The sequence below is a fragment of the Dissoconium aciculare genome (genome assembly GCF_010015565.1).
Source record: "Dissoconium aciculare CBS 342.82 unplaced genomic scaffold K489scaffold_3, whole genome shotgun sequence".
In the NCBI taxonomy this organism is placed as follows: Eukaryota; Fungi; Ascomycota; class Dothideomycetes; order Mycosphaerellales; family Dissoconiaceae; genus Dissoconium; species Dissoconium aciculare.
Genome location: NW_022984953.1, coordinates 1,758,386 through 1,770,497, shown reverse-complemented (window position 1 = coordinate 1,770,497; position 12,112 = coordinate 1,758,386). Strand labels below are relative to the sequence as shown.

The following is a 12,112-nucleotide window of genomic DNA, read 5'->3' as shown; positions in this document are numbered from 1 at the left end:
TTTCGTATCTTGCCTGTTTTCGCCTTGAGCGACGAAGCAAAATGGCCGCGAGCGCAGTGCCGCTTGAAGATATAAGACATGGCATTCTTGATCCTCCGCCGATATGGCGTGAGCTTCAAAGACTCAGAGCCAGAATTGGTCGTATCAGATGTCCATTACTCAGCATCGTTCCCAAGCTGACTGAAGCGCTGAGCCATCATATGCTGTGGATGAACGCTTCAAGATCCTGCCGCTTGAGACACGATCGCCTGTGTCAGTGTAAGGCAAATCATAGCTATACTAGATGCAGGCTGCCATGGACTATGACAACTGAGGCTCCGGAATGAAACCGGTCCCATTTGTATATATTGTATCACGAAGTCATGATGTGAACCCCCATTTATCCCAATGCTCAGTCCAGTCTATCCTCATACAATACGTGCTTCTGGTGTCTCTCCCAACAGCAACTTCGACCATGGTGCAGCATAACCCTAATCCTACCTGAGAATGACAACAGCCCTCCCTACGTCAACATCACAACGTCTGCCCATCGCCAAGTTTTCCAACAACCTTGGTCATGTAATGAACTGTCTCCCGATCCTAAGGAACCAAACATGGCACTCCGTAAGACTTTTCCATCAACACAATAAGGGGACAACAAGCAAGCGGCCATGTCGTCCAGCGCCGCAGCAATAGGCGACATCTCCTTCGGCACCGGCCTCGACATCTACCACAAAACGCTCCTTCCAGCCATCGAAGCCGCCCAACATGAAGTCCTCCTGGTGACCTGTTTCTGGGCGCGCTCGCCTTCCCTCGAAGCTCTAGGCGAAAGTCTCCTTGCGTTGAATTCACGGGCAGTCGCGGAACACCGACGCGTGCGCGTCAGGATAGGGTTCTCGTCGACGTCGATCGTGCAGAAAATCCTCGGCGGGAGTGGTCGGCCGAGGGTATACTCCAGTCGGGAGTGGTGGGAGTTGCTGGGATTGCCGAGGGATTTGGGAGAGCTGCAGGGGTTGGATGTCAGTGTCACGAGTATTTTCTTTTTGCCTTTTAGTGTGTGGCATCCGAAGTTTGTGGTGGTGGATCGGAGGAGGGCGTACTTGCCGAGTTGTAATGTCAGTTGGGAGGAGTGGTTTGAGGTGTGTATATCGTTTTCGGGCCCGATTGTGAGGGAGTTTGTTGGGTTTTGGATGGAGTATTGGCAGGATGCTTCTTCTTCTTCTCGATCGGATGAGGAGGCGGGATGGGATGCTTCCTCGACGGTCGATATTCAAGAAGCTGGGAATGATTTGACAAAGGTAAGGATGATTTTTCTTCTATGCTCAGGAGATTTTCTACATGTACTGACTAACACTGTATCAAAGTGTCTGTTTCTTCCGTCGCCGCATAATCGCAATCCCAACTTCCGTCTGCCCTGGCAGTCCTTCGCCCGTCCACCGCAAACACCGTTGAACGACAAGCTTCTAGAGCTCTTCGCTACCGCTCGCGAGGAGATCTACATTCAGACCCCAAATCTAACTTCACCACCCGTGCTACAAGGCCTCACGGATGCTCTACGACGCGGCGTGAAGCTTCATATTCTGACGAGTGCGCGACTCATGATACTCGAGCAGCTGGTTACAGCCGGTACCACGACCGATCGATGCGTACGTCGCTTCATCAAGACGTATCAGGACATCTCGAAATCGAAGCCACGTCAGAGTGACATAGAGATGGGTTTGTTGCCTCCAGGCCGACTGCATATCTCCTATTATCAACCTCGCGCCGGTGCGGCGAATGAGCCCGTTCAGTCGCACGCGAAGTTGACGCTTATTGATCGCGAGGTTGTCGTGTTCGGAAGCGGAAACATGGATCGTGCCAGTTGGTATACCAGCCAGGAACTCGGTGTGGCGGTCTATTCCAAGCCATTGGTGGCGAGCGTAATGGAAAAGCTCAACAAAGAGACGAATGGACGCTCTCGTGTTGTCTTTGATAGCGCGACGCTATGAACGAAGATTTATCCGTATCTCGAAGCCCAATTGGCCCTGCGAACTCAACATCGACGATCCTGAATGGAAAGTTGCGCCAAACATGGCGTCTCGAGCGGATTTCCTCATCTCTAACAATGGAGATGGTGCGCTGAATCGTGCAACTTCTTTATCAGGCTGCTGCAAGCCGTAATCTTAGGCGTCTTCGATCTGCTCGTATTGATCACTCTCGCTTTCATCAATGCGACTCTCCTCGCTCCCATGTTCTCCTTCAAGCAGTGGGTCGGTCTCAGCCGCCGTGATCCCGGCACGATATTCCTTCGGTCGCGAGAAATGAGAGACCAAACTCAAAGCAAGTACACTCAAGCCGTGGATCAAGGTGCTACCGAGGACGATAAAGCAGACAATGGGATATATGATCTTGATTGTCTGCTCGCGATCAGTGTATGGTTGATCATACTTGGGAGGATGAGGATCAGGAATGGCCTCGTCGTTTTCCAAGATTCCTCTTGCTTCCATAGCGAGGAAGAGCGCTCCTAGTCCCATGGGTCCGAAGTGACCGCAGAATAGCGCCTCCCTGAAACTCTTAATGTCCGGGATCCATTGGTATAGAGCAAGAACAATCGGGAGGCGTCGAAATAGAAGGACAAGCGCGAGAAGTGCAAAGAGCCTGCCGGGCGTGACCCAGGGTGTCACATCCTGCGATTTGAACGAGTCGAATGGCATGATGGCACCGAGGTAGAGGAACATGGCACTGTTCAGCAACATGTCTGTGATCTTGGGCAATTCTGCGGCTTTGATCTTTTCGGCGAACCAACCGTCGCGCGCGAAACCGTAACCAGCTCCGAATGCGACAAGAAAGTCATCGGAGCCTAGCGTAGAGCCTACTCCGACGCAAAGTATTGCCTGACGCGATATGTTAGCAAGTCTTTAAGAGCGGAGATCCTCTGTAGATCGAGACTCACCATCAATAGCCAGAACAAAGTTAAGCCCGCAGGATCGATATAACCGCGACTGTCACTAAAGCGAAGTATCCTTTGTGCACACCATCCGATAACGATTCCGATGAGCAGACCTACGCTGCACTGCCACAAAAGCGTGATGAGAAACCAGTCTTTCGCAGCCTCTCCGGTAGATGTTTTAGTTAATAGGTAGAGCCCAATGTACAGGAAAGGAAACGAGACACCATCGTTGCAACCCGACTCGGCAGATAGCAGATGCTTGATTCTTTTGGGAATTCTGGTCGAGAACTGGCTGTTGGAAAGAATGCTCGATGCAAGCACTGGGTCAGTTGGTGTCAAGGTTGCAGCGATGACTGATGCCGAGGCCAAGCTGGTGTGAAAGATGGCCCAGATGAAAATTGTACAGATGACCCAGCCGAATGCCATGACCGGACCGAGCATCATGATCACTGACGACCATTTCCGACTCGCGTAGTGTGGCGGCAGCTCTACGCCGACGGCGAAGCACTGGATGCCGACAATGACCCGTGTGATTTCCTGGACGACATTGTCACCCTAGGGAATGAATGTATTGCATTAGTGAATGTGATCCTGATGTTCGTTCGAACAGAAAGACGACAGGTACCCACCCATCCCCATCCACCAGCTGCTGGATCGCTGGTGCACTCTCCATTCTTGCAGATAGAAGGCGTGACCCAGTTAAGTAAATACGGGCCCAAGATGACTCCGACAAGCAGTGCAATGGGAGGCTCGCTCAGGTGCACTTGTAGGCATCTTAAATGTCAGATATGGTCCCAAGTACATAATCCAAAGTCTCGCGTTTGTACTCACGTCGATTGCGAAGAAAGCGCACGAAAAGTACATAGCTGATGAGAAAACCGGACAAGAGCAGATATGTCAAGTGGGCGGGCGTCGGTTCAAGCTGGCTCCAGGCCATGCTATCGACTTGACGATGTCTTGTGAAGGGCAATAGGCGCTACGTTTGTGACCGGTCGAAGCGCGGGTGCCAAGTTTCGAATGAGGTATATTCTCTGTTTTTGTGCTAACGATTAAAACATCGAGATACTGTTCTCAGGATTGGTGGATGGAAATGTAGTAGCTGCGCACGCGACCAACAATCAACGTCACTTTCTAGCGGATGATCAACTATGGCGCTTCACGGATGAATTGATCCGCCCGAGTCGATAGCGCCCAGGTTTATGTTATGTATACGGCCTCAAACACGAGTGGAGGAGCACAGAAGTATATCTGGCAATCACACGGATTGAGTTTTTCCCGTACAACTGGCGGTGATAAATCGCGCAAGAGCGACGGGAACAAAGCGATCGTCGTGACGTCGTTTCACTGCTTAGTCCGTGTGTGATGAGACACGTCTGGTGGCACTCCGACCTGAACTTAGCCCTTGACTTTCGATACACTTAGAGGCCAGAACATGAGAACCACATCAATTCCGATCGTACTTGCGTAGAATATATAGTAGTAATTCGAAAGTTTCGCAGTCAAGTACGGAATGGTGTGTTATAATGTGAGCCATGTGCAATACGAGCCGTCCTTGTTGGGCCTACAGTAATAAGCATATTGAGTTTGCTTCCACGAGTTTCGTCTGATCTAAATCAATTTGATAGGAGGGCTTGCCCCAATGCCGGGCCAAACGGCCCGACTGCGGTCTGCAACGGGCGAGGCTTGGTTGATGGGACTGAACTGACTAGATCGAACCGTGAGTCTTCATTACTGTACATCGAAAACAGAGCTATATTGCCAGCTTTACTTGTTATTGTACGCTGCTAAACTACCTAGGTACGCTGCAGTATCGATTCCATCGCCAAAGTCGCTGTTCGCGTGTGCGGCCGAGCAACACAGAACCGGAGGCGAGAATCAGCCCTGATTGCAGAATCGTGGGAGCAATGAGGCAAAACAGCCCTTCGGAGAATTCTGATCACAAAAGACCGCCTGTTCATCAATAACAAGACCTGCAAGTCCAATATCGCCGAGTTCGGAAATCTCACGATCCATGTCCTTCGACTTTGAAGCGTCCGTAGCTTATCGAGGGAACACGAAGTAGCGTCAAGGACAGCCGCAAACGTTGGGCGTTCAGGCGCAAAGCCTGACTAATCGATCCCGGTCAATTAGGGAATCAGCAGAGCTACGCACGTCTGTCCAACACCAACTGGATATTTCTTCCTCCCATTACAGCTGCAGGGACAAGACATCGAATCGGACATCTATAATTCGAACGACTCTGCTTTCGTACACCCAAAACGATACAAGTTGGTAGCTGGCCGGTGCTGCCCGCAGAGCTCGCAACGATGTCGACACGATCTCTCATGACACAGACGTCACCGTTGCCCTCAAACGTCACCCGCGATGCCGCAGTTGCACAGCTGCACGATCACGCTGCGATGATTCGAGTCAACCCGTTGGTGCTCCATTTTGAGAAGACGACGGCCCCTGCTCAAGCGAGCAAAGACGAGGCAGAGTTTGGAACATGGGTTCGTTTTGCGACCCGCATTTTTTGATCAGCTCGCGCTCGAGAATCAAACACTGACCTGTCACCAACGTAGTATGAGATTACAGACAGGTGAGTGATGCTGCAGGAGTAGACTGTATCCTGAGTTGCTGTTGTCGTTGTTGACACGAATATTTCTAGGATAAACTATCTGCCTGGTATCAACGGACAAGTGTCATATAAAGCATGTTTCTACAACCTTCCCAATGGTCTACAAACCCATACGTTCGCGCCCGCCGGCCTGGATCTCCGGGGCAAATGGCTGGTCTGTGGAAGCATGCCAGGCGAACCTCGAGAACCGGTAGAGCTTGGACTTGACGCTCCTCGAGAGGGTCTCTACATCAAGGAGGAAGTCGACATGCGCTGCAATGTCCTATTGACGGGCTTCGTGAAGAAGAACCTCAGGAAGTCGCATGCGGTGGTCATGAGCGGACTCATCGAACGAGCCGGGACCGGTCCATTGGAAGAAGAAGACTCAAACGGTAATCCTCCCACATCAAGGCCGAGATTCCATCCTGTGGGGACGATCAATTTCTCACAGAGGGAACTCAGGCCGCCTTCGGATCCAGCAGAGGGACTGACAAGACCTCTTCATCACAGCTTAATGGATACCCGGCGACGACCTACGAACAGCCATCCCGTCCATATCCCCGGAGGACGGACCCTTCCACCGCACTGCGGCTGCAATGCAGCATTCCACCTTCGCACCTGCGCCTACTTCCACCCCGACGACCGCGGCGACACCGACGTCTCTTTTGCCACATCCGCGAGCCCGCCACGTGTCCAGCCCGCCACCGCCCGCCGCCACACCATGTCCGCCACGCCCTCCGTGACATCCATCTCACCGCTCTCCTCGCGATCATCCTCTCCCGACAACAGCCTCCTATCAGAACACCGCCTCCCGGAGCTCTACGGCTCCGTGCGATCGGACCAATGTCTCTGCACCGGCGCCATCCACAATCGAGGCTGCCCGGGATATCCGGGCCTCCGTAGACCAGGCGCAGCAACGAACTCCTTATCGTCATCCTATCACCATCATACATCATCGACATCAGTCCCTTATCCCACAAACAGCACCAATTTCACTTCGTCCACGCCAGCAACGACAACCACGACGACAACAACGACATCGGAACAGCGCATGCCGGTCTCGCCCCTGCCGGTCTACGCCCATATGCTCTCAGCGGCGTCGCCGACGGTGGAAAGCGTCGGGCACCATCTCGGCGGCAACACCGAATTCTCCGTCCGGTCGGCGACAACGGAGGAAGACGAGGAGATTGGGAGGACGACGCATAACTTCTCCTATAGCTCGCCGGCTTTTGATCAATTTACTCACACGTGAGATCTCTTTCTCTCAACCTTTTTCGGGGGGCCTTTGTTCTTTTTTATCGTGTACTACGAGAGGTGTGTTTTCTGAGTAGTTTGATGATGGCTTTGCGAAACATGCGTGCTCGTGCGCGTCGTTCGTTGATTTTGTGCGGTGGGACGCGTCACTTATTGTGCCACATGTAAACGATATCGTTCGGCAGCACGTTGGCTCCCTTCATGGAAAACAATAGTCATTTTTGAGCAGAGAGAGAGAGAGCTTTGTGATATTTGGGAATGGTATTTCCAGGTGCGTCTTTCATATAGTTAGTACAGCCTTCTCGACATGCTCCGCCCATACGCGGCGCCTCCTCCCGAATTCGTCTCAGTTAAATTCGTGAATCCATGATTTACTTGCTGCCGAACCAGCTGGAAAGACCGCTCTTGGCCTTGGCAGCTCCCTATTGCAAAGAACATAGGTCAGCATATTTTGCCCTCGGGGTGTGATCGTCGCATCCATGCCCTTTACTTCTCGCCATCAATCCCCACCCGGATGTTCATCTCCGCCAGCCCAGCGATGGCCTTGGCCACCAGCATGGCAGAAAAACCCCATTCCCTCTCCTGCTTTTGATGCATCGTATGTGGATGAGTCACTCACCTCGTTGACGTTCTTGTCGAACTCGTTGACGGCCTTGCTGCCGGCGGCTTGGACATCGCGGCTGGTCTGGTCGAGCTTGGAGGCGGCTTCGGAGCTGAGCTTGTTGATCTTCGCATCGGCCTTGCTGGCCTCGGTCTTGATGTCTTTGCCGAGAGAGTTGAGCGAGGACTTGGCGTGTTGGAGGGTCAGCTCGCCATCCTTTTGGAGCTGCTTGGCCTGGCCGGGGATCTGCTCCTTGACGGTGGATGAGACGCGGGCGGCATCGGCTGTTGGTGGGCGGGATTGGTCAATTCTGGAGCTGTTTGGAAGAAGTGGATTGCGCAGTGACGAGAGATCGTGTGACGGATGCGTACCTTCGAACTTCTTCTCAGCGAGCTTTGGGTCACCGCCTGTGATAAGGGTTAGCGAATTGCGACGTCACGGCAGCTTTGCGCTCCGATGCTGGCGCGCAGTCGGATGAAGCTGTGCTTACCAGCCCTGCAAAAGACGTTAGTTGTGAGGTTCTCGTCACGAATTTCATCGTCCTATGGCGAATGAGATCGACTTACTGGTAGAAGTAGTAACCGACAGCTCCAGCGGCACCGAGACCGAGCCAGGTAGTCAGACGGTTAGACATTGTGATGTAGGTTTGTCGGTGGAGATGAGGTTATGCTCGAGGTATTACGATTACAGTAGTCGGTGGTGAGAGGTATTGGACAGTGAGGAAGTGAGAGTGAGAGAGGAGTACGGAGGTAAGTGAAAAGGCAAGTAGGTAAGTACAGAAGGTTCTAAGGTCGAGACGCAGCAGAGTGGTGGGAGAGCTGCTGCTCAGCGCAACACAAACACAAACCAACAATGACCTACTGCAGCCTCGGTGGTGACGACAGAAGGTTGCCGACCAGGTACGCACGAGACGGATACCGTAGCGGCAATGCAGTAGGAGTGGGAGTAGGAGTAGGAGCTCTTGCCCGGTCATCATAACACCATTGATTCACCCGCCGCATCGCGATCTTGCGCGCACTCGTCACTCTCGGGCAGCGGTCTCCTTCAAATCACGATAGCTTTCGTCATGCATGACAAGAGGCTGCACCTCTCCGTTATTAACCTCGAGACAGCAGCAGAAGCGGTGGTCCGAGTTCCGAACCAATGACAGAGCACAGCGCCCAGCACGAGGCCACCAGTGTCGCCAGACTACTTCACGCACATAATAAATCTCTGTTGTTGCGGGCGGTTATCGTTGGTCTGCCGTATTCAATGGCGCAGCCGCTGTATGTGTGTGTGTGTCTGTCTCTGCGTCCGTGTCTCATCACGTTTGTTCTCGCCTTGCAAGGTTGTTTCCAACTTTTGCCCAGTACATAGTACGTAGTGGATAGCACTTCGCTGCGTGGCCTGACCTACGTCACTGTCCATCTGTTTACTGCCCAGGTGTAGCTCTAAGCAAGAGCTTGGACTGCAGCACAGTACATGCTGGACTGCGACTGCGCATTACCCGGACTGCAACCACCACGGCATGTCTTCTCATTTGAGTCCTCATGACGTCATCAGACTTGTGGCTGAGAACTCGGCGAAAGCGTCCTGACAATGACATTTACGCATCGATGCATTGACACGATGGCGGTTCAATGAGCGCAGCGGCTCGTTTGCGGGCAAGGTCAAAGATATTCAATCAACCTCACTAATAATTTGACGCCGAAAAGGATAGTCTCCATAGACACCAACGCACCAGCGTGGTGCTCAAGCTGCTTTGTCGAATCATTTCACATGTCAGCCAGATATCACCAATGGACTTGCCCTATGCACATGTACTCCACCCTTCGCCCGATCTCATGCCCTGTCCACAGCGACACGTGAGGACGCGCCGATCGGCAATCGACTCATTCATGAATGTAAATGACCGCAATGACTGAACATGCCCTTTGATGAAGTCGGCAACATCCTGAACACGTCAGAAATGCCATTGCAGTCAGCCTTGAATCTATACCGGTGGACCTGAAGTTAGCCGGAAGTTATCGCAGACTGGTCGGCGTGTGTCCCGCAAAGCCCAGCATCCCTGAACTGAACGTTCAGTAGCATCATTAGTGGCTGCCATGAATAGCTTCCACATGGGAAGTTTCTCTCTCTGTTGAGAAAGCACTTGGTTCTCGAAGGATTATGTAGCTGTCTCCAGGCTTTCTTCGCCCTTCTCGCCAATTTTCTGAGGGCCACGAGCGTTAAGGGCTCGATACTGCCTCCTATACGGTATCGCGTGTGTGACAATTGCCGGCGCGCCGTCTCATATGCTCGACGATCGGTCCTGGCAAGAGAAAACCAAGACCAGTATGGTGTCGGCTCAGCGCCTACCAGCTTATTTTCCTGTGTGAAGCGCGTCATTGCGACCGTTCTCTGATAATTCACATATATCCTACGCGCCTGAACACAACTTCTTCCGTCGGCTTGTCACGTCCTTGATGTGCTGGAAGCATTCGTCATGACTTCCAGCGCTGACCTCGTCGATGGCACCCGTGATGCAGCAGAAACTTCCCACATCGGCCAACCGATCACCTTGCTGGACAAGACCGTAGACCCTGGCGACGAAACTTCACGACAAGGCAGTACGCCTTCCACTACATCAGCCATACTTTCGAGAGAGCCGAGCTTACGCCATCGCCTGACTCACCAATCTTCCAATTTCCAGGAATCGCTGCGGCGTGAGATAAACAGACAGAAATACGCGCGCTACGGTCAGGGACGTTACAATGTGAATGATGATGAGCAAACTCAACCACCGTCGAATTCCGACAACAAAGATGTCAAGCCGGCCGACGGTGACAGTGGGGCTTTGCAAAAGAAGTATCTGGAGAGAGCACAAAATCGCGCCAAGGCATTAGTGAAAAGGAAAAACAACATTGGCACGGGAGTACAGGAAAAGGACACAGTCGTCGATGTGTTATACGAGAACCAGCGCGGAGCATTTCTCTTCGGAATACCCAAGTATTCTTCGAGCTCGTTGCTACCCACGGACCCAAAGCCATGGCAGAATGCCGACTTCCGCACAAGTCCCGTAGACATTCGCAACGCACAGGTCCCGGATCCAAGCTGGGAGTGGACATGGAAGAGCTGGTATGTGGATATGAGCCGCGATGTGGACGAGGAGGGATGGGAATACAGCTTTGCTTTTGTTGGCCATGGTGGGCGGACTTTCGCCTGGCACGGCACCCATCCCTGGTTTCACAGTTTCGTTCGAAGAAGGAGATGGCTGCGCGTGAGGAAACGCAGCGCTCTACCGAGCGTCGGCCGCGACAAGGCACACGATCTCAATCCGGATTACTTCACTATTCACACCAAAAACCTACGATCGCCTTCGATTACCGACAGCCGTGCGGCTTCGAGCAATGCCGTCAATGTTCTCGCTAAGCTCACTGTGCTGGAGATGACTGTGGAAAATATGGACATAGATAATATTGCCGATCTTTTCCTTGCCCTTCGCCGCTCAAGCTTAGATCGCGAGAAAATCTACGCTATACGCAAATTCTTAGATCAGGCCAACGACGATCTCGTGTACCTAGCCGAGCGCATGGATGAGATCATGGGCATGTTCATCTTTCAGGCGTCACGACGGCAAGTGTTGGATTTCCTGGTGGCCACGCACGACGAGCTCCATGAGAAAAAGAAGGATCTGGCGTCGCATGATCACAAGGACGGAGACGACGACGAGACCCGACGGCATGATTCACGGGTGCGTCATAACGAGAACATCCTGAAGGCAGTTCACGCCGCCAGAGATCATATACACAAGCTAGAATACTGGTCCGATAAGCATGATGCTTCGAACACTTCCAATGGGGACGGCAAGAGTGCGCAGCACGGTGACTGTGGCTCCAAGGGAAAGCAGTCTTTGAAAAACACCGAATCGACGAAACCCGACAGCTCAGACTCACATCATGCGACGAACAAGACCCGAGTTCATGACCCTAGCACAATTTCTAAGGACCCTCTACCAACCCCATCCGACACTGAGTCTACCACGCCAGGCAGGAACCGCCTCGCATTCTTCGACGCCAAATCCAAAGTCTCGCTCAGCGGTCCGCTTGATCAAGAAACGCCGACAGACGAAGTCTACGTCACAGCTGCCGAGTCCGCTAGCGAGATCGACGGCAAAGGCGATCGATGGCAAATGACTGGGAAAGCCAACCCAGCCGACCTCGACGGCGTGCCAGAGGAGGCAGCCGAGGAGCAGCAACCAGTTCCGGACGTCCACGGCCACTCGTCGATCGTCGAAGGGGATGAGCTCCAGGAGCTGGTACCGGAGAGCGAGATTGACGACTAGTGGACCGTGGACACGCTCTTTGGCCTGATCTGGGGCAGTCCCCCGGAGTGAGTTCTCCAAGATCTCCGAGAACAAAGTACTACATACCCATGTATGCATGGCGAATTTGCTATGCAAATTGCATTCATTCTGCGCAACGCATCCCTGTTTCTGCGGGCCAGAGCAGATTTTCACTTTCAGTCTGGCCTCGAGAGGCCTCACCTGTATCATCATACCTAATAAGAAGCATAAAGGCTCTACATTGTCACGGTTGTTTGTATGTTTGTTGGGCGTATATGCCTTCACAATCGTCTTTCCTTTCGATTGCTCTTTCTCATGCAGTTTGCATAACCCTGCTGCCGACCACGTCTCTATGTAAATATCTACGCTTTATTACTCCACCGAAAATTAGACCACGGCATGGAAAGCCTTCAGAACTTCTAGAACTTCTGACAATTCCATCATTTCATC

General features: G+C 52.6%; 6 protein-coding genes across 6 annotated transcripts; 3 read left to right on the top strand and 3 right to left on the bottom strand.

The window, feature by feature from the left end:
- Nucleotides 1-650: 650 nt before the first annotated feature.
- K489DRAFT_313787 (phospholipase D/nuclease) lies at nt 651-1,967 on the top strand (the record flags this gene model as incomplete). The annotated part of the gene is made up of 2 exons (XM_033600967.1): nt 651-1,277; nt 1,344-1,967. 2 exons carry the CDS (start codon nt 651-653, stop codon nt 1,965-1,967), a joined length of 1,251 nt encoding a protein of 416 aa, XP_033462485.1.
- On the bottom strand, nt 1,877-4,098 carry K489DRAFT_157939 (Sodium/hydrogen exchanger). Its single transcript, XM_033599276.1, has 5 exons — nt 3,740-4,098; nt 3,538-3,671; nt 2,912-3,463; nt 1,999-2,852; nt 1,877-1,889 (listed from the first exon to the last, which is right to left on the bottom strand). The coding sequence occupies exons 1-4, from the start codon at nt 3,843-3,845 to the stop codon at nt 2,142-2,144; spliced, it is 1,503 nt and encodes a 500-aa protein (XP_033462484.1). The 5' UTR covers nt 3,846-4,098; the 3' UTR covers nt 1,877-1,889; nt 1,999-2,141.
- A 1,116-nt stretch (nt 4,099-5,214) lies between these two features.
- On the top strand, nt 5,215-6,251 carry K489DRAFT_399637 (uncharacterized protein; the record flags this gene model as incomplete). Its single annotated transcript, XM_033606969.1, has 4 exons — nt 5,215-5,397; nt 5,470-5,486; nt 5,556-5,896; nt 6,015-6,251. The coding sequence occupies 4 exons, from the start codon at nt 5,215-5,217 to the stop codon at nt 6,017-6,019; spliced, it is 546 nt and encodes a 181-aa protein (XP_033462483.1). The 3' UTR covers nt 6,020-6,251.
- Nucleotides 6,252-6,942: 691 nt separating this feature from the next.
- K489DRAFT_157708 (uncharacterized protein) lies at nt 6,943-8,247 on the bottom strand. The gene is made up of 4 exons (XM_033599274.1): nt 7,926-8,247; nt 7,850-7,854; nt 7,378-7,766; nt 6,943-7,180 (listed from the first exon to the last, which is right to left on the bottom strand). Exons 1-4 carry the CDS (start codon nt 7,991-7,993, stop codon nt 7,130-7,132), a joined length of 513 nt encoding a protein of 170 aa, XP_033462482.1. The 5' UTR covers nt 7,994-8,247; the 3' UTR covers nt 6,943-7,129.
- K489DRAFT_157804 (uncharacterized protein) lies at nt 7,762-8,443 on the bottom strand. The gene is made up of 2 exons (XM_033599275.1): nt 7,926-8,443; nt 7,762-7,844 (listed from the first exon to the last, which is right to left on the bottom strand). Exon 1 carries the CDS (start codon nt 8,333-8,335, stop codon nt 8,024-8,026), a length of 312 nt encoding a protein of 103 aa, XP_033462481.1. The 5' UTR covers nt 8,336-8,443; the 3' UTR covers nt 7,762-7,844; nt 7,926-8,023.
- Nucleotides 8,444-9,515: 1,072 nt separating this feature from the next.
- K489DRAFT_157632 (uncharacterized protein) lies at nt 9,516-11,902 on the top strand. Its single transcript, XM_033599273.1, has one exon. It carries the CDS (start codon nt 9,824-9,826, stop codon nt 11,660-11,662), a length of 1,839 nt encoding a protein of 612 aa, XP_033462480.1. The 5' UTR covers nt 9,516-9,823; the 3' UTR covers nt 11,663-11,902.
- Nucleotides 11,903-12,112: the final 210 nt, after the last annotated feature.

Coding starts and splice junctions, on each gene's coding strand:
- K489DRAFT_157939 (XM_033599276.1), bottom strand. CDS start 3,845: ATGGCCTGGAGCCAGCTTGAACCGACGCCCGCCCACTTGACATATCTG. Junction 3,464..3,537: donor CAGCTGGTGGATGGGGATGG/GTGGGTACCTGT, acceptor TTCATTCCCTAG/GGTGACAATGTCGTCCAGGA. Junction 2,853..2,911: donor CTTTGTTCTGGCTATTGATG/GTGAGTCTCGAT, acceptor ATATCGCGTCAG/GCAATACTTTGCGTCGGAGT.
- K489DRAFT_157708 (XM_033599274.1), bottom strand. CDS start 7,993: ATGTCTAACCGTCTGACTACCTGGCTCGGTCTCGGTGCCGCTGGAGCT. Junction 7,181..7,377: donor TCGACAAGAACGTCAACGAG/GTGAGTGACTCA, acceptor TCTTTGCAATAG/GGAGCTGCCAAGGCCAAGAG.
- K489DRAFT_157804 (XM_033599275.1), bottom strand. CDS start 8,335: ATGATGACCGGGCAAGAGCTCCTACTCCTACTCCCACTCCTACTGCAT.
- K489DRAFT_157632 (XM_033599273.1), top strand. CDS start 9,824: ATGACTTCCAGCGCTGACCTCGTCGATGGCACCCGTGATGCAGCAGAA.